At 40.8% G+C, this 20,284-nt stretch overlaps 1 protein-coding gene across 1 annotated transcript in view; it reads right to left on the reverse strand.

Annotated features, from left to right (window-relative positions):
- Positions 1-1,716: 1,716 nt before the first annotated feature.
- Positions 1,717-20,284, reverse strand: part of bckdhb (branched chain keto acid dehydrogenase E1 subunit beta) — a 37,952-nt gene continuing 19,384 nt past the window's right edge. Inside the window, exons 9-11 of the mRNA XM_028426411.1 lie at positions 10,587-10,673; positions 4,143-4,295; positions 1,717-2,187 (exon numbers count right to left, since the gene is read on the reverse strand). Coding sequence (XP_028282212.1) covers positions 4,155-4,295; positions 10,587-10,673 — 228 coding nt within the window. The 3' untranslated portion in view covers positions 1,717-2,187; positions 4,143-4,154. The remainder of the gene's footprint in view (positions 2,188-4,142; positions 4,296-10,586; positions 10,674-20,284) is intronic.

The raw sequence follows: 20,284 nt of genomic DNA on the forward strand, positions 1-20,284 counted from the left end.
TCCACTGGAGATTCTAAAAACCCTGTATTATGAAACCGGAGCTTTCTTATATATAATATATGGACTATTAGGTCCTGAGAAGAAGAAAAGCTAGAACAGGAGAAATATGAGCTTGTTGATTCTGATCCCTTTGGATCAGCTGCAGACTGCTCAGACAGTTACAGTTTTTGGACATCCTGATAATATTGAATTATTGCTGTCCAGCCTCACTCGCTCTGACACAGGATTCTCCTGACTTTTGCAACATACATCTATGGTTTCTGGTATGCAAGGGTGAGATAGCAGCAGCAATTGTCTGGATAAGAATACCGTGTCACCAATAAACAGTGGTGTGAATTAAAAAATTAAAAAAAGACTTCCATTGGAGTTGACCGAGGTGTCTATGAGCACCTGAAGGGTGCATGTCTGACTGCTGCAGGAATCACTTGTGATGCAAATTTATCAAGTTCTATGACAAATAAATATTGAATTTTTGAATCTGACCTTTTCGGCTTAGCTGTGATGTAAACCAGAGGAGCAGCAGCTGCTCTGTAGATCTGGAAAAACAATGACAGCACCTGGTATTCATAGAATGGAACAAACCATGTTTTCCAGACTGAATGGATTTGTTTTTTTTATGATTTGACTCCAATACAGACCTCATTAAACATGTGGCTAATATTCTCCTTTTATTAACAACACAATGGATGACAAATGGGTCGCTTGTAATGACAAGACCACAAAGATTTACCATCAAATTATAGTTGTTACCTTTACCTTGATGATGAGACTTGATGCCTCTGTTTTGATGTGCAACATCGGAATTCTTATCTATTCTTGACCATTTTCCAACTTTTAAAAATAACAGGTACAACTTTTTCCATAAACTTGTCAACAAATAACAGATAATTTGGCCTATATAGCTTTAATAACCGTTAATTTGTGTGCTACTTTTCCTTTTAAATTTCTATTGAAATGACTAGAAGTGTCTATGTAAGCTATAGCATTGCATATGTGCTTTGCATATAGTATCACATAAATCATCAAGAAATCAAAAAAGACCCCTGTAGATATCAGCCGAGGTTCCAAAGACATTAGCTCAGCACACTTAGAGACATTTTAACTTTTTTATTCTCTTTGTTAACGACCTTCTGGCCCAACATTCATTGCTGTGATGATGGCTAAAACACTAGTGTATATGTGCACACTGGGAGAGCAGTGAGACTGCTCGAGGACAGCCCTGTGTGTCCTAATGGAAGCATAGGCAGAACTCCAACTTGTCACAGGCAGCTTTCATTGTCATTTGGGTAATACTTTACCTATGATTCAACATTTCTTAAACACACGTAGAGCAGGGTTCCAACTGTACTCCTGATTAATTCCATGAGTCTACATCAAAATCTAAGATGAAAGAGATAGAAGAGAGGTTTAATAAGAAATGATCTTAAAACTTCCCGGCAGTTTGAACAGTGGACATGACATAAAATTCAGACTTTTTCCCGCAGTTTGCACATGTTTAAATCAAAGTGCTACTATGACAGAAAAATCTGTTTGTATTTTATGCTCCTGCAGGATGAACAGGATCTGCATCTGGATGTAAAATCAAAACTGCAATAAATACAACACAATATATGGTAAAATATGTTCCCAACGTTCATAAGATTTATCAAACTGGAAGTACACAACTTATGATCTCCTGACAAATACATAATACAAAAATACAAAGCACCAAACCAATGTTTTCACCCATTCTGATTATTTTATTTTCCTTAAAAACCACAGATCAATTGTATTAGTACAGTAGGGGTCAGTTCATAATAAACTGAATAAAGTTTGGAACAGAGTACGAGACATTCAAAACCAAAGTAACAGCACAAACAGTCACAAGTCACCCAAAAAGTGTTTTTCCTACAGATCCGACTGAGAGTGAATTAAATTATAAGCATAGTGTGGACAGCTGAATCCAGAGATTCACCATATAGAGTGGATCATGTCATTTTTCCTTTGCGATAGAATGAGGTTCTCTAATCCAGAGATTAGAGGGTAACAGTGTTTTAGTTTGAGGACACAGAGGGGACCCATCTGGATACTGCTTTCTGATTGGATGGTCAACAAAGTGTCTTTTCCTGGCCGCTCTCCACTGACTGGATGAATGAAGAGGAAAGGAGAGGGGAAGAGCGTGAAGTTCAGGGCTACCAGAAGTTGGCTCTGAAAAAAGGGGGAGAGCTTCAATAAGTGAATAACTATTGTGAAGTACAGTGGATGGCAGATGAGGAGGAAAAGTAGAGCTGGATAGAGATGGTGAACAGTGAGGATGAGCGGTGACATGTGTTGGATCCAATTTAGAATCTACTAAATGCCTCCTTCCTCTTCACAGGCCAACACTTTAATGGCAATAACTCATGATGACACTGACAATTAAAAAGGAATTTTGAAACGCTTTGGCAGACTGACCGTCCCATCTTAAAGGATTAGTCAACACTTCTGCAAACAATGGGAGACAAGAGTCTAGCCCGCAGTATTAGACGCACACTATGAAGTTACACAACTCTACAGGCACATCCACAACATGTACGCCCACTCATGGGTGGTCTGATTACAAGTCAGCAGGCCTGAATGCAGGTGTGAATGTTCTTAAAACAGATGCTCCAAATTCAAGCTCGGGGGGGGGGGGGGGTTTGTGCAGAAGTAAATACCAAATACATCAGTGACTGCAGTGAAGGCACCTTAACAACTGCCCAAGAGAGGCCCTGCTCAAACCCTGACTGAAAAATACATCAACATAATATATTCTTCTGGTACGTGCTTCCATTCACGGCTTAAGTTTAAGTACTGTAATAAGACCTGGAGAAGCAAATCTAATCTCTTTAAACATTTAGTTGTTAAATGTACCAAAAAATTGTTGCCAATGGTGTACTCAGGGGAAGTAGTGTACAACAATGGACTCTTCTTATGCCTAACGGTTGCAATTTGGCAAAAGAGAGGAACAGAGACCAACTAACAACCAAGTTTTTGATTTGTTAAAATTTAAGTGTATTAAAAATAGAATACAATAGAAATATGTAACTGAAAACCTAGACGGAGCAGCAGTTACTAAGAAGATAATGCTGTGCACAAGTTAAAAAACAAAGATTTGTTGAAGGGATGATGGTTAGAGTATTAGCACAGGATGCTAAAATTCAACATTGGGTAATAAACAGATATCTGTTCAAATTGTAGCTGTAGAGTTTCAAAGACGTGCCCGTATACAGCAGCATCGTGGGAATCAGGGACTACAGTGTTGCCGAAGCATAAGCCACAGTGGTGATGAAAAGCTTGGATATTGCAATTTTTTTTCTCATTTCAAGTCCATTAACTTTATGGAAGAACCATATTTAATTGCTGGAGTGCCTCATTAAATAGCCACAAGACAACAAAACCAACACAGACTTAAGTACAACATTAATTGCAGTTAAAATGTGTTCTGCAGAGAAGAGGCAATGCTCAGTTGCCTTATTTTTTTTGCTTAGTTTTATAACTGTATTTGATTTTTCCATCTTGGATAAATCCTTTAATGGCGTTCTAAAACCCCCGGTGTTGGCTTATGAACAATATGTTGCACGACTCCCAGAAACTATTATTCCATTATTCATTGCAGGTCGTAATAGGAATGTCAGTGTGAGTAATTGCCAAGGTAGCCGTAACATCCCAAATTTATAAATTACCTCCATTTTAAGGCCACCAAACATTTCCCTGTGTATCTTTAACCAGTAAGTATACAGGCAGTGTCGCTATATTCTGCAGCTATATGTGTAATACTTCCTACTTAGCTGCAGCGCCTACTGGGAAAAAGAAAGAAGATACACGAGCTGCTACATAAATTGCAATCCCGTGTGGGAATGACAGATGGATTTCTGACTGAAGGAGCCTGGAATGTGTCTGGATAGAAGTCAACATAGTGTAGGGTTACATTAAACAGTGAGGTAGAGAGAAAAGGTAATAAAATTCTCACTAATGATGGCTTTTGGTTATGATGGCAGGTCAAATTTAAGTCACCTTTTTTTGTCTTCATAATGAGATAACAGGGTAGTTGTTGGCAGGATTTAATATACACTAAATGTATAAAAATAGCATAGTGTTCCAACATAAATTTGCTTCAAAAGAAGCTGTCAGATCTCTCCTACCTGATAGCGGGTTCAGTAGTTAATCATTCTCTTGATAGCATCAAAGCACTTCCACTTATCTGGGATGTAGAAGGGCTCAAAGATGTGGGGGAAGGGGGTGTCGTAACCACAGACTCTACTGATGGGAGCCTCCAGGTTCAGGAAGCATTCCTCCTGCAGGTCAAAAAAAAAAGATGAGGACAAATGCTCTCAGTATTGTCTGTGTGCTCAACATCATTTACTTAGACAGGAAAGCTAAGCTAGCATGTTCATACTGCAGTGGCTCTGATCCTTCAGAGTCTGAAAACATTTTGAGTTCTTCAGTCAAAATATGGGCTCAATTAAAGTTAAGGTCATTCAGGTCAAGTCAGCAGAACACACACTATCCAGACAGAGCAGCTTATCGCTGTGCTGTTTGCATAACACCAAATGGAATCCCAATGTGTTATGTGATTGTGTGAGATTTTTTGTATTTTTTTTGTATTTTTGTATGCTATTGTGAATGTAGCCACAACCTACAGTGCTGAGAAATAAAGACAAATCTGCAGTTCCTACAATGGCCACATGAGGCTGGCTTCAGATGTGGGTCAAACCTCATAGACAAACATGTTAACATGGCTACATTTACAGCAGAAATAAACAAAAAAAAGTTCAAGATTGTATTGATCAGGCAGGCTCCTTGCTGTAGTGGAGTACGCAATCTGGCCAGAGAAGAAGAAGAGAACAAGCCACGACTCGTGTCTCTGTATTGGCTTTTGCCCTCTTCCCATGGAGACAAAGCAGAGTGAAGTTGGCCAAAACACTCCAAATGGGACAAACCCCTGGTGAGTTAAATGAACACACTCGGCTGCATGCACGCAGATTTGCAGAAACAGACCTGAAGTACCCTTTTTCAGATTGTATTGACCTGAGAGCAGCACAAGCAACCACGGCACACAAAGCACACTCCCAAGAAGCTGGATGCCTTCTGACAGTCTGACGCTGAACACATTTTGACCTGTTTTTTGTGACACTGACAGCACTGCAAAGTCAGCCATCCATGTAATCCCACATTATGAACCCACCAACTGGCTGCCATGGAGTAGTTTGACATTTGGCAGGGCAGGACTTGTATGTTTCACACTATGTTTTTCATTTCTTATAAAACATCTGGCAGAGTCCAGGGGAATGTCAGACTTGATGAGGATGCCTTTAGTGTTTCGGTGCTTTTACAGCCTGTAAAAATACAACACAACAAGAAAAAGAGAAAGCAGCAGAGAGAAGACTGTGAGGCGCGCTGCTCTCTGTGTGCCTTCGAAGCTGACATGGTACAGGGAGGGAGCCAAATCCAGAATTATCAACATTGGATATTAGAAGGAAACCATGTAACAGCTGAACAGTAAAACATCAAAACAACAAATCTAAGCTTTTGATTAGATGCTTTAAAGGATGTGTGGCAGGGTGGGAGGACAATGGAAAGTGAAAGAGCCTGTCTGTCTTGTGATAACCAATAGTCATATCTGGGGCTGAAGAAATAAGCGTGTGGAAAGTGTTAAAGACTGTAGTTGAACCTGTTGCCTCCGGGAGTGTGGCAATCCCCAGAGACGTCCAAGTTAAAAGCACCAACTTTACAGCAGAAATCAACCTATTACAAAAAATATTTTTGGTTTGGTTATTTTATTAATTTAAAACGTGCATAATTTAGGCTGTGAAAGCTTTAAGTGACTCACATCGTGACTGCCTCACCTCCACTTGTGTGCTACCTCTTTGCCTATATTTGGATTAACCTGAAGTTAAGGAGGAGGTGTGAGCATACACAAATGATAGTCATCGGGACTCTGACTTTGATATTTTATTCTGACAGGCGTCAAACTCATACAGAGCTCCACCTGATTTTATGTAGCTGCCACTGTTATCTGCCTGCGAGCTGTACCCAGCGCTCTACAACTGGCAGTCTACTCCACCCAACTAATTAACTGTGATTAGCTTTAATGAATGTACACTGAAAGGAGACAACAAGTTCAACAAACCCTCCTTTCCTCCTCACTGCTCAGCTTCCTCCTTCCTCGTGGACTTCAGAACAACCTGAGACTGATTTTTTTTTTTCTCTCTTTGAGTTTGCTTAAACACATTACTTTCATGTGCAGACAAATGTCCATAGCTGTAGGCTGTGTGAAGGGTATTCAAGCTCAGTTGTGAAAAGCTGATTCTTTAAAAAAAAATGAAGCGCTCACTGAACAGTGGTGTTCTACATATGCAGCAGACCACAGACATGCTCCGTTTCTGCTCACACAGCTTCCGGCAAGCAACTCTATGACCCCGTTCAGACTGGGGATTTCAAATACAGCTATTGCACACACGCATCCACACTCAATCCGGCTCTACCAAACCCTGTATGAACCGCGGTAGGAGTGGGTTTTTCGTAGTTCGACGGATTTTTACAAGCTGCTTTTTGTACGCGACCTGGATACTGTCGCCATGAACCCGGAAGTATGATGTCGCTAGCCGGATTTGCGTTCAGACCTTAGCTAGATTTCAGCGAATCCAAAATCAAAATTTAACCAGATTTGCACTGTTCAGATTGAGAAAAAATATCAATTGATTGATTGATTGATTACACAAGTCTGAACGGGGTCCTAGTGACTTTTGGCTTTGGGTTTTCCAAAGTGAAAATTATATATATTTTAATTGTAATTACATATTATATAAATTATCATTAATGGATGCAATTCCTGACACCAAAGCCTGTAAATATTTTCTTTGGTTACATTCAGTCACATTCATTTGAAACACACAAACTTTGTTCTGGTGAATACATGAGCGTACTTGAAATCACTCTGCCTGGAGCAACGTCCTTATTCCTCAGATAATTGGTCTTGTCAGGTCTAGAGCAACTCAGTCATTAATCTGCTTCTGTGCAGGCTTGACAGCAAACATTTACCACACAACATATGCAGTGAAAAGTTTCTGTCCAATGCATTTGTGAAATGTACGCAGGAAGAAGAAGAAGAAAAGAAGTCTTCTCATGAAAGTAACCACAATAAGGTGCTTTGTTTTCATCACAATGTATTAGTGGAAGTGACAGTGTGATTACCCGTGTCCGTCCAGATTACAACCTCCAGATCTATTCTCTGCTCTACTGCAGACAACCAGTCAGACAGCACCCGGGAGTTTGCTCTTTTGTCTGGATCAGATCTGTAATCTCCTCTAAATACATTTACTGGAAGTGGGAGAAAAGTACAGTAGTCTGCCTTCCACCACAGCTGGACGACGGGTGGCCACACAACTCAGATTTCATTCAAATCGGTGTTTATCTTTTTGGAAGTGCATCATTATATGTAATATACTTAAATGTCAGAATAAAAATATGTCGACATGGCAAAAGCTTTAGGTTTTAAAAATACTTCCCAGCGGGGGCTTAGAATCGCTGTTATGATATTGTGTCTCCTGTCATCTAAAAGATCAGAGATTGTCAGAGACACCCACAGATTTGGGGTTGCAGTCAGACAGGACAGGACAGTGCCAATATCACATGCTATATCAGTGAAGACAATGCAAGGCCACAACATACTTGGCAGGTATAGTTACTGCAGAAAACATCTGCCTGCTGTTGTCAATCACAGGCCAACTTCAGCCAATCATTTCACTTCATGGATGCACTGACATTTAAGAAAAAAGGGCCATTAATTTAAGCAAAGTTCACATTTTAATGTAAGTATCATAAGCTAAAAAAATAAAGTTTCAGTAGAAATCACTTCTTTTGTTGATGGACCAGGCGAAACGGTAACGTGAAGAGTGGAAATATTGATTACCGATAAAAAAGAAAAGAAAAGAACATGAGCAGTAGACACACAAAAAAAGACAAATCTGAAATGCTTCTCTAGTTTGTGTTGAGCCTTCAAGGGATCTGTAAGACTTTCTGTCCTGCTTCAACATAATATGCACCTCAAGGCTACCTGTGCAGAGAAGGGTCAACATGTCAAAAGACTGACTTTGAACTCATCAGAAAAGAGGCCACTCATTGTTTTAGTGATCCTTTGTGCTTTAGGCTATTAAGTAATTGACAGAAAGTAGCAGCAACAGACCACCATTATAGAGTATGTTACTTTAAAGAAGAAATTTTACACAGAAAGACATGTTGGGAGCTGGAGTAACTTTTACTAGTAGGACAAAGAGCCCAAGACTTCAGGCTACTTCTACTACTTGATACAGGCCTGACAGGCAAGCAGTAGTAGTAGCCCTTATCATTAGATAAACTGAACCAAGGTGGAGACAGAAGTATTGCGATGTTGCTTCAATCAGTACGGTATCAGAACCAAGCATGAGGTGCTGGCTAGATGTTAATTGTGAACAAATATTGGAAGGAAGAATTAATACTACATTTGAAGTTACAGTCACCTTAAAAAAAATCTAAACTTTAGTTACAAAGCTACCATTAACAATGGACATGGAGCAATGTTTAAAGCAGTGAAATGTATTGTAGTCCCAATCATACAGAATTTATTGATTTCTTTGACAACCAATAGAGGAAAATATGAGCCAAAGTATGTACTTTTTTATACAGTCAGAGTCAGAATCTATTTCAGTCACATCTGTATTAGTTTGTAGAGCTAAAGAGGCTGATTCACCATTTCTCTCTGTGCATCCCTGAGGTCCACAAAAGCGCCCTGAGCCACATCTCATTCTGCCCCACTCTGTCCTCTCTAGTCATCAGTCAGACACTCAGCAAAAGGGCCAGCCAATGACACATGATTAAATCATGATGGTTGCAGCCAAAGCCTGATAAAGAACTCTCGCCAAGCCCCACCAACCCTCCTCTGTTCTTCATAAAAAAGGCGAAAATCAAATCCATAAATGGATCTTTGTGTATGAGTCCAGAAGGCTGAGGTGGATAGGTTGAAGCCATTTTCTGTAGAAATGACAGACTGAAGTTTAAACAGTGCTTCCAGCCAACAGCATCCAGACTACACAAGTGTTAGTGACAAACAACTTTCCTTGATTTAAAACCTCGATGGATACAAGACCACACTACTGAACAACGAGACGTGGTATTAGTCAGCAACTTGAACATACCACATATCCTGGAACCCAGGATGGTATTGCTGTTGTTGAGGACTGGTGACTCACAATCTCCCTGAGCATTGCATTTTAGAAGCTTTCCATCTCTTGGTTGCACATTGAAGTAAAAGGATTCATTTTTACATCCATGACAACATTTGTTTTCTGCATAAAACATGTATTTGTGAAAGAAGAACCTTCACTTTATCTTTGAGGAAGAAACACCTATAATATAAAGCAGGTTTAAACAGTTTGTCAGAGATCTGCAGGTCAAGCTGCATCCTGTTTAAGCACAACTCGCAACAGTTCTAAGGATTTCTTTCCAGCAGGAGCATCCAAATCACCTGAGGCCATGTAAAAACTGCACCGCTCCTTACATCACCCATACAAAATGTGAAAACATGGAAATGAAGGGGATGACTCACTGGCTATCTAAGCCCTCAAAGACAGGGGGAGAGAGCACCCAGACTGATGGTAAAAGAGGAGAGGATAGATTGATTTGACAGCTCCAACTCAAGTGCTTTTCCAAGGAATCCACCCCAGGTAGTGCATAAATTATCATGCAGACAATTAGTCTGATGACTTCAGAGGAAAAAGGGGTATAAAAAGGGAAAAGTTTTCATTGTTGAGACGCAAATTGCTCATTAACAGGAGAGTGGTCCTCACTGCTACAGTGAGAGGAACACAGAGTGAAACACCCCACATACTGATGACTACTTCACCATGCAAAAGGAGATAATTAGAATGATGGGAAGGGGAGGTTTTTCACCTCTGGATGTGTCATCAGCTTATTCTGGCATGTCCTAGTTATAGAATCCAGCAATATTTCATGACTGCTACATGGATATTTAGAGCCTTCTTTAGAGTCTTTGTAGATACCTGAAAATGATTGACACACTCGCTGGGTCATCATAATTTTAAAACTAAATGACGTTTGCATTACTTTTTTGTCTTTTTATTGAAAAGTGGTTGTCTATACTTAAGTATAGATGGGTATATGACTAGGGGAATTTATTGGAAATTAGGTGCATTGCACCCTGGCTTCCTACCACTTTACAGTGGAGATTCAGTGGAACAGATGGACAGTGGAACACAGGTTTTTAAACCACCTCATTCAACTTTGTGCCACGGGCAATGCTGCACTTCCAACTGTGGTGTGTGTGTGTTAGTGAGCAACCAGTTGAGCTGGCACGCACCCTGCCTTTCACCTTACTCATGATCTTTGCCTCACAGTTTGTCATAAAGTGCAAAACTCACTCTCACTGCCCCTGAGCAGTGCTTTTTAACTTTTACTGACAGAAGTATTGCAAAATAACAACCTTTGAAGATCACCTCCTACCTTACCAGTCCCAATAAAATTTCCTCAAATACAGTATGTTCTCAACAGGAATGTGGACACGTTCAACAGATGTTGGTACACAGACTCACCTGTACTGTAGAGCTGATTTCAGCAGCAAAGCCTCCTGTTATTGGTGCCTCATGGCTGATGAGCAAACGACCGGTTTTCGCCACAGACTGGAAAACAAAGAGACAAATTAGTAATGAATTCACACAAATAAACACATGAGCTACTCAGTAGAGGTGATTCGGTGCCTCTCTTGCAGCTGTATGGACAACAGATTGGTGTTAAGACTGGTTCACATGCCGCCTGCTGTGTTATGCTATATCTGCTTACTTCACACTGTGTGTGTGTGTTTGTGTGTGCATGCATAAAATGTATCCAACAACATCCAACAACAGTGTGAGCTGCTGCACTGATTTAGGCTGGTACACTGGGCCAACAGGACAATCACGGACATTAGAGGTCTCCGCCTCCCAGGCATTTGCATTTGGGTTTTCTGTAACCTGACATTACAGCAGAAGGATGCCTCTGCTCCACCCGTTATCTACCACAGCACAAAACCAATACTATACTATAATCTCATCCACTTGCCACCGGTCCAGACCAAAGCTATGTCTGTTCTCTGCAACTTCAGCAAACCTTTTCCCACCTCCGGTCCGGTTGTTCATGTCTGATACACTGAAGCATCTCTGGTGAACATTTAAGAATGTGAATGCAATCTCTATCCGAGTAATGCCACTCAACAATATATATTCTTCAGCTGGGTGAATATCTCAAACCTCTCCATCCCTCAAAACCACAAACCAAACACAACTAAATAACCTGCTGAAAATAAGCGCACAACCATATGGCATTGTAAATTCAGCCTGGGGCTTCATGCAGATGATAAAACAGCAAATGTTTACATTGCTGAGGTCCTGGTTTGGCTGTGGAACATTACATTACAGTGGCAAAGTGTGCCGCTATCACTCACAAGCACTGAAGACTAAATGAGTCATCCCCATGTTACCAATGCCAGCATGAAAACATTGTATTGTAAATTAAGCTCTATATTAGATTCTTAAAAATAAAAATAAAAAGTCAATGTTTGGGTTGATTTAATGAGTCCGCATATTTAACAATCATTAAAGGGTTAATGAGCTCAGTGTGCAAAATTCACTGATTATATGACACCACCTTCAGGAATGTGCAAGTTAATAACAACACTAGAAGACAATAACAACAGCTGGCAATCTGCACAGCGAGGAGGAATCAGGCGAGGGACTGAGAGTTGGGCGATGTCTTGATATGACATGTTGCTGTTAGGTTTGCCTTAGCAGGATGACTCATTCAGGTCTGGTGTATAAACAGAGCTGCTGCCCAATCTTCTACCCCGCCCTGATGCTGAACCCATTCCTCATCTTACGCAAACACATACACAAAGACGGTGTTAACATAACTTCCAATTTACACTGTGACACCAGCATCGCCCTGATCTCCCTGTTGGTCATCTCCCTCAGGGGGACGGCCATCATAATGCTCTCTGCAGCAAGAGTGCATTCTTCAGATGCTTTTGACACAAAAGGAGCCTGCCAGTGTTTTTACAATATCGTGGGATAGGATTTCAGACACTGGGAGTTGTGGGGGGAAACTTGTGACCCATTTAAAAGATTTTCTACCAAATCCGTGCAGCTTAGTGACAGTGGTTGGCAAAGTATCCACAAACTGGCATAAGGTAACTTAATTCAGGCTACTCTGCAGCAGTAGTGCCAGTGCACAATATGACAATATGTTTGAAAAATGGCAAAATGCGGTAATGTCTGGGACAGCAGAGTGGCAACGGGTGCACGGGTACAGTATGCAGTTCATATAATGAGCTGAAGTCACCATAGTTCAGTCAGAGAGGAAAAACCAACTACACAGTGCCATACTAATACAATAACATTTTCTCCGGACTGCTGCTGTTTTCTATATTGTAAATGAAATTAAGATAACACAAGAAATGTCCTCATTCCATGACCTTAAATTACCCTTAACTATAGAGAGACTGTGTTAAACTCACATCTTTATCTATGCCCGTTCGCTAATGCCTTTTATTTAGTGACTCATTACCAAAGCTTTTATTGTGAAACGTTTGCAGGCATAATTTATGCAACAACACCAAGGCAGACATAACAATGACACAGCTGACATATTAGGACTTGTTCATCTACAGTAACATTTAACATGAACCAATCCAATCCAGACCAACAAAGTGTTGAAAAGTGGTACAAATACTTGCAATAACTTGCATTCACATTACGCAGTAGTGGAGTAGGAGTCATACGCCTTTTTCTCCTGTGCTCAACCAGAATTTTATTTAAGGAAATATTCAATGACTTAATGATAACTGCCTATGCTCAACTTACTGAATATATAGTAGTCGATGGCAAAGGTTTTGATTCAGACAGTCGAACAGACTTTATTTAATCTGAAGCTCCACTTTGTTTTGATCCTGAAAAAAGAATTTTACATGTTGCGGCTGAACTGTTTTTTTTTTTCATCCACTGTGCTACAGAGCAGCAGTGTGGGGGAGTTGAAGTAAAACTCTTCCTGTTGCATTTGGTTTTAAGATCCAGGACTGGGATTAGAAATAGGATGCTGGGAATGCCATTAGTTCTGACAAGTATGTAGATCGTAAATAAGATTCTATGAAAACTGATCTGATCTCTGTGATTAACAAAGAAAGGCTCAAAATCACCAAATGCATGATGATTAATCATCTGAGGGATCATAATAAATAAAGTTTTCATCCAGGCCCACAATCAATGAAACAATGAAACCAAGTCATGTCAGTATTCTAAACCAAAGTGGTGGACTGAGCAACCAAAGATTTTCACTGCCATCTCTTGAGGAACATTATTAGCATAGCTTGTTAAAAAATATAAAAAACGTGTACACGTTTGTCTCTCTGGTTTCCTGTAGTCACCTTTTATACAGAAAGGCAAATCGTAATTGCTTCTGTCGTCAAATTCCAGCCTATCCTTGGCCGGCCGCACATCTCAGCTGTCCAACTCGTTCACCTCACCTCACCGCCTGAGGTTCAATTACAAACAATTCCAAGAACCATTAAAAAGACACACAGAGACACAGTCATTTTTACATCTCTGACAGGGGACTGTGACAGCACTTCAATTTCAACATAGTAATTGTGGCTGTAGCCTTTAACCCAGTTGCTTCCGGTTGCTGGAAGGGTTTTCAGTAGACAGAACCAGCCGCTCTCATCATGTGGTTTGACCCTTTTCTCTAAAGTCAACCGGTCCTCTTATTTGCCCACGACAGCCACCTTTCATGTCAGTAAAAGTGGGACTCAAAACGGGGGCAAAGCTGCTACTTTTAAGGCAGGGGTGGAGCCAGAGGAAGCACACTGGACTCTGTAAGAAGATGATCAGTTAGATGAATCCAAAAGGGGGAAATTATATGCCTTCAGTGAAGAAAGGATGGTTAAACACGTCATGAATCTTACAATATAACCTCAAGAAGACAAGCTGGCAGAGGCATCTCTTTGTTATGGTTAGACCATGGACACTTGCCTGATGAGTTTATTACTGAGTGGATCATGTCCTGCAAATCAAAGCGCAACCTCTTCCCAAAGTAAAATCAGTGACACAGCACACTTTACACCAACACTCGGAGAGTTTAAGTGAAAAACGCGAGTGGTGGCATGTGGAAATGAATGAAAACACAGTGGAACGTGATATAGTAGATGAACGAGAGATAAAATAATCTCTACTCTACTGCAAGCATCAATTTTCAGTCTTTCCTAACACTGTCTAGCTTCTGAGAAAAGCTCTCAGAAGGCAGTCGGGCTATAAATGTATATAAACTTGTCATTTACTAAAAGACTTCTCTCAGACAATGATCACATGACAAAACAGGGATACAACCCCGGAGATGTGATTGATTTCAGTGCCAACTAGACATTGTGGCATCACCAGTTTTGTTTCAGTGCACATTCTGGTGCATAGCTGGTAAGATAAACTTCATATAACCCCCTCCAGCCAGGCATCAGTATCAAGTATTCTGGAGATTCATGGTCATTTTAGACTTCTAATGGGTGTTATTAATGGGTGCAGAGGAAAATGCCTTTAGACACAACTGGAAACATCAACATGCTTCAACAACAAGTCTCTGTGCAGTCATTGTATCGAAGGTGTAAATCTGAATGTGTTGGAGTAATTGGATTAAGATTTAATCTAATGAGAACATAAATATTCCTAAATCAGAATCTCATGTCTGCAAGATGTTTTTGTTCACCCTATTCTGTCCCTGGCTCTGAGACAATTCGTGGGCTCTTGGTTGGTGGCTGCTTATGGTAGTTGGGCTGGGCAACAGTACTGTGGCTATCACTTTACTACTCATTGTGCTGCAAGGCTGTTATTTGATGCCGGAGTTGTTCCACTGGCTAGAGGGGAAATGTCACGTTTTCTGCCATTCCCATACACACCCAAACATAATGAGCAGCATGGAGCTCGTCCTCAGCATTTTCTCAATCTGGCTACTTTCTGTCATTCCTCCATCTCATCTCGTCACACACATTTTTGTTTTTTTTTTGTTGTTGGCTCCACCCACTATGCATGCCACAAACTATCCATTTACCCCACTCTGTTTTCTCAGTCGCAGTGCTCCTCCCACAATGTGGCCTCACCACTCAGAGGCTGGCAGCCAATGACCTGGCATGGCCTCAGAGACTAAGGTCAGAACTGTCACTCTCCCATGGCATATAAACTCACTCACACAGACTGATGAGGGCTCCACAAAGGCATGTCAACACGCAGACACACCAGACATGCGTGACTTTACTGTATGCATACACGCACACACGCTCCTTTTTACATACTGCTCCCTCCGGATTGATTCAGGAAAAAAGAATCCTGAAAGGCCTTGACATATTTATACTGTATACAGTGATCACAGAGCAGCAACTCTTTCCAAAGGGACAGAGTACAGACGGAAGTGAACAACAACTGTCCATATTTGGAGCTAAATTTGGATGTGGTTTGACTGGTGCAGAAAAAAAAAAACATTTAAAGTGCATTTAAAGTTTTCAAAACATAATCTTTCCAGGAGAAGTTGCCAATGCTTATTTGCACAATCTATATTTTTACAAAACTAAACTGAGTTGAGAATAATTTAAATATAGTGGCGGTGACAAAAACAAAGTGTACTGTGCTTGTACTGTATGCCTACACACATACGCAAAGGACTTAATTGACTCTTCGTCTTCTCATATTATGTGCCTTCGCTTCCCTCAGGCCGTCCATCAAAACACGAAAGGAACACAAAGTTTAGTTCTGTGCCACCACCAAGGAGTCATCCTTGCTGCTGGACCCGCTGGTTTCGCTCCCTTTCCGCCGACCCTGTAATTGTGCAGCCACCGCAGGGTCCTAACTCATGCGCCACCATGTGATCTCTGTGACAAATGGAAGTCGGAACGAGCCTCGACTACTTGCAGGGGCCTTTAAAGTGGCGCTGTGCGATTAGCAGAGAGGGGTGAGTGCTTGGCGAACCAGAGGCCCCGTTAAATCACTCTGAAAGGGACGCGGGGAGGGAGGAAACACAAACACACGCTCACTCTTTCAATGCCATACAATCACTTGCGCTCTCTCACGACACAGAGGGAAAAGTGAGAACCAGGGAGAGGGTGAGAGAGAGAGAGAGAGAGAGAGAGCATAAGAATCAAAGAGCAGAGGAGAAAGTGAAGAACAGCCTCTGTTGCTGGGCGGAGGGCCAAGCCATCCTCCAGAGGAGCCAGGACGCCAGAGGAGACCTCAGACAGAAATAACTCCAAACATCCCATAAAGACCTATTAAAACCAATTCAACTCAATTACTCCCCGACGCGCACACACACACATACACACTCTCTCTACCTTTCTGCCCTGCAACTACACCATACCACTGACTGTGCATCAGTGTGTGCAGACTCCTACTTGATGACATCTCTCTGAGAGCATCCCACCGGCAGCCGCATGCACGAGCAGACAGAAAGCTAGTAAAAATCAATCAACAATTTTTAAAGGGTCTATAAAGTCATGTATAACATAACAAAGAGACGGTTTCTGTGGACGTAACATCCCGCCTGTGTCTTGTAAGCAGGGTTTCTGCTCAGCAGGGTAACCTTTATAATGCAAAATTATACACCATTCAAAGTCAACAGACTGGAATTTTTGACTTGGTGTGGAAAGCATGTAAAAGGCATAAAGTCAGGCTCTGTGAGGGCACTATAGTTACATATAGTGATTATTCTGGGAAGGCCACACAGGAACATTGATAAAAGCAGCAACAGATTACTTGTTTGAAGAAAATCTTTACAGTTTCCAGAAAAAAAAAATATAATAATAGGAAGAATCTTTGACAAAGAACCCCTGCTGCAGCACTTCACAAAACTCCACAACAGGAAACTGGTTTAATGCATCCCAGTACCAGTGACATTCCTACAGGAGCACAAGGACATCACAGTGCCCATCGCATCTGGCTTCCATCAATAGACTCGACTGCTTAAAAAAAGTGCATGAAAGTTAGTTTTTTCTACAAAAAGCAATTGACCTTTTTTTTGTTAAAGTCCACACCTGCTAACATAATTTGAATTTTTATGTAAATTGTTGCCAAGTACGTTTCAAATGGAGAGATAATAATAATCATCTTCAGTAAACAAAGGTTCCTGAAAACATAAGCTAAAAAGCCTAAAGCTTCGTGACATCCCAACACCCAGACTCTGAAGTGTAGACAATCTCTGAGCTCACACTATGAGAAGAAAGGTGAAGCAAAGGTTTGTTTTTCCTCCATAAAGAGTTAGGAAAATCCAAACTGCAGTCTGATATTGAGAAGGTGAACTCCAGTGCAGTCAAAAAAAAAAAGTTGTCAAGACTTCAAATGTGACCACAGCAAATTAAGGTTCTGAAACATAAAATTATGAAAATATTTAAGTTTTTAAATTACTGTCTAACATGTCATTAAGGGGTCGAAGTGGAATATTGCAATTCTACTCACTCTCAGATCTCATGTGTAAAGAAAAAATAAGTTTTAAACAAATGAAAAACGATTATTACTTTTTGGTTCGCTTTCAGTTTACGTAACTCGTCAGATTTATAACTGACTTTTAAAAGGACCTGGAAAATCCCTAGGCAACAGACTATCTGGTGGTGTGTGTTGTATCTTGAGTGGACCTCTTGGACCGCCTCTCGGTCCTTGTGACTTCAGACACTCTGTGTTTTCCGCTTGGTCCTGTTATCTGCGGGCCGACCTCAATGATCTCCATCTGCCCACACCACTGGCCAAGGCTGCTTAACTAAATTGTCCTCTCCAGTGGAAAAATGACGACCTGGCCCAGAGAAAGGAACAACCCATCCAATTTAAAGTACCATGTGATTTTAGAGGAGTTGTTTCATAATAAAGTAAATTGTCATCTCATTACTGTCTGGTACCAAAAACACATTTAGCCAACAATCACAGAATCAGGAAACAGAAAGTGTGCCTTATTTTGGCTTTTTGTGTAAGCTGTCACTGGTAATTAGTGAATGAGTGTACAGGTGACAGACTGCATGAGCTACACAGCTTCCTGAGCTGCGGTAAACACGGCCTACAAACCATCCATGGCTAATACTGACAACTCGCCTCTGAACTGTGAGTGCATATCATTTTTTTTAAATCCACCTATATAATGTATTCAAAGGCCACATTTCTCCAGTGAATGACAGTGGGAAAAATTTGAGAAATCTCCAGTGCCTAGCTGTGGAATGCGAGCACTAGGTTCCTGCCAGAAGGAAGAATGGAAAAGCGGTCAGTAGCAGACAGACACAAGTGGAGGAGACAAGGAGGGAGATTACTGTACCTTAAAAGTTTCTGGTAAACCACAAATAGGCTTCATTAATCTCAAATTTTGGGATACACACATCTTGTCTAATCTAGATAAATTACCCAAATGCTGTGAAGTGAAGTACTGGTTGAGGGGTATTTCTTCTTCCGTGATGCATTACGCCATATTTTGACCAGCAACACTGCAGAGCGGCGCTGGATCCATCATCGAAAAAAAAACTAGCATGAGTAATTTTCCACTGATATAACCACTGAAAGGCTGCTGTAGCACGACACATGACAGTGTTATAATATGCATACACACTGGCCACTTCCCCCCCACCTCAGAACGTCCTGCTGGTTGGGTCCACAGAGCTCAGTGTTAACATAGTAATTATAGACATGGGCTGCAATAATAAGAATGTGGGAGTCCAAACCCTGGCCACTTTATTCTTGTGCCATTTTCTTCCACTTTGATTGTTTCCAGTGTGTATGTGTGTGTGAGACAGCGGGCCAAAGATATTAGGGGTGCTGTAGTAGGCCAGTGAGCATATACTGGCAGGGACCCCTTGCCTGAAAGGGAAACAGAGGCATGAGTCTGGTCTGTCTGTACGCTAATCGGCAGCAGGCTGCCTGCCCCGTCCCTGGCTCAGCTCCAGACCACAGAGTCAGATAAAGGCAGAGCCTGCTTGCCACTAAGCTAGGTGTCAAATCTGGGCACAGAAGCTACAGAGATCCACATGACATTATCTACATTTAAAACGGAAAAAATTCATCACCGTTTCAATAAAAACTGATACAGGAAACTATGGCCTATTGATACAACAACAGTGACTGAATGTACAGCCAGTTCGAAGATCTTTTACATCTGCTCTTGTGAACAATGGTTTGGCGCACAGCAGTGGTTCTCATCTTTTCACAAAATCATCTTCCTCCTCAATCCTAACATCTACCAACCAATAAAAGTGACGCTAAATTTAAGAGCTGTTGTAAAATGCTAGATTATCAATCAAAACATGGCCTGTAACTAATAGTGGGTGTCAAAACACATTTTAATATGAAATCTGAATCTGCTCTCTGCATTTACTGCTAAATGTGATTTCCACTCATGTGGTGACTTGTCAAGGTTATAGGCCTCTTTTGATTCTATTGCAGCCATTATGTTAGTGCTAAAGTTAGAGAGCTAATTGAGATCTACATACATTTTACATCTTGAACAGATTTTTTAAAATGACAAAAAAAATATTTAACAAAAAAAATAAATACATTGGTTGATCAACTGGGGAAAAAAAGTTAAAATAAGCTCCTTGTTTTTGATCAACATTATATACTCTGAGTTCTTCAAAGTCTAGTTGAAAACAATGTGACAAAATGGCACAATTTTGGCTTTAAATTAAATTTGTTGTAAAAAAAAATAACAGCCAAATATACAAAAATAAGCTGCATGTTTTTTGTGTGTGTGCATTTTGGCAAGTACTATGTTTTATATACTATTAAGCCTAAATCAAAATTTTCACTATGTATGAGAAAATGCTGCCTACCTGGTCATGCACCATTACCCATATTCCCCCTGATAATCTTTCCACTGGCCTTGCTCTTGTTTGAATAATACAAGTTTAAAATACAATGGAAACAAGTCTGTGTGATAATAACACCAGCCTTCAACACACAATAAACAGACTGGCCCTGTCCCACCATCTGGAGGCCACCTGGTGGTAGCCATGATTTGCTGTTCTACACGATTATCGTAATGAGCCTTGAACTAATCATTATGAACTCTAGGCTCATATTTCAAGATGGGAAATGAAGCAAAATGGATGGGTCATCATTTCTACTGGAACTCTCATGGAGAGCAGGAGGCAGCGGGTGCTGCTGGAACGAGGCCCCGTCAAATTACTTCAGATGAAAAGTGATGTCTCTTACAAGTTACAAGTCGTCTCCATATCTTCACTGAGAAGGGAAGGTGTGTT

Source organism: Parambassis ranga, chromosome 16, assembly GCF_900634625.1.
Source record: "Parambassis ranga chromosome 16, fParRan2.1, whole genome shotgun sequence".
Lineage (NCBI taxonomy): Eukaryota > Metazoa > Chordata > Actinopteri > Ambassidae > Parambassis > Parambassis ranga.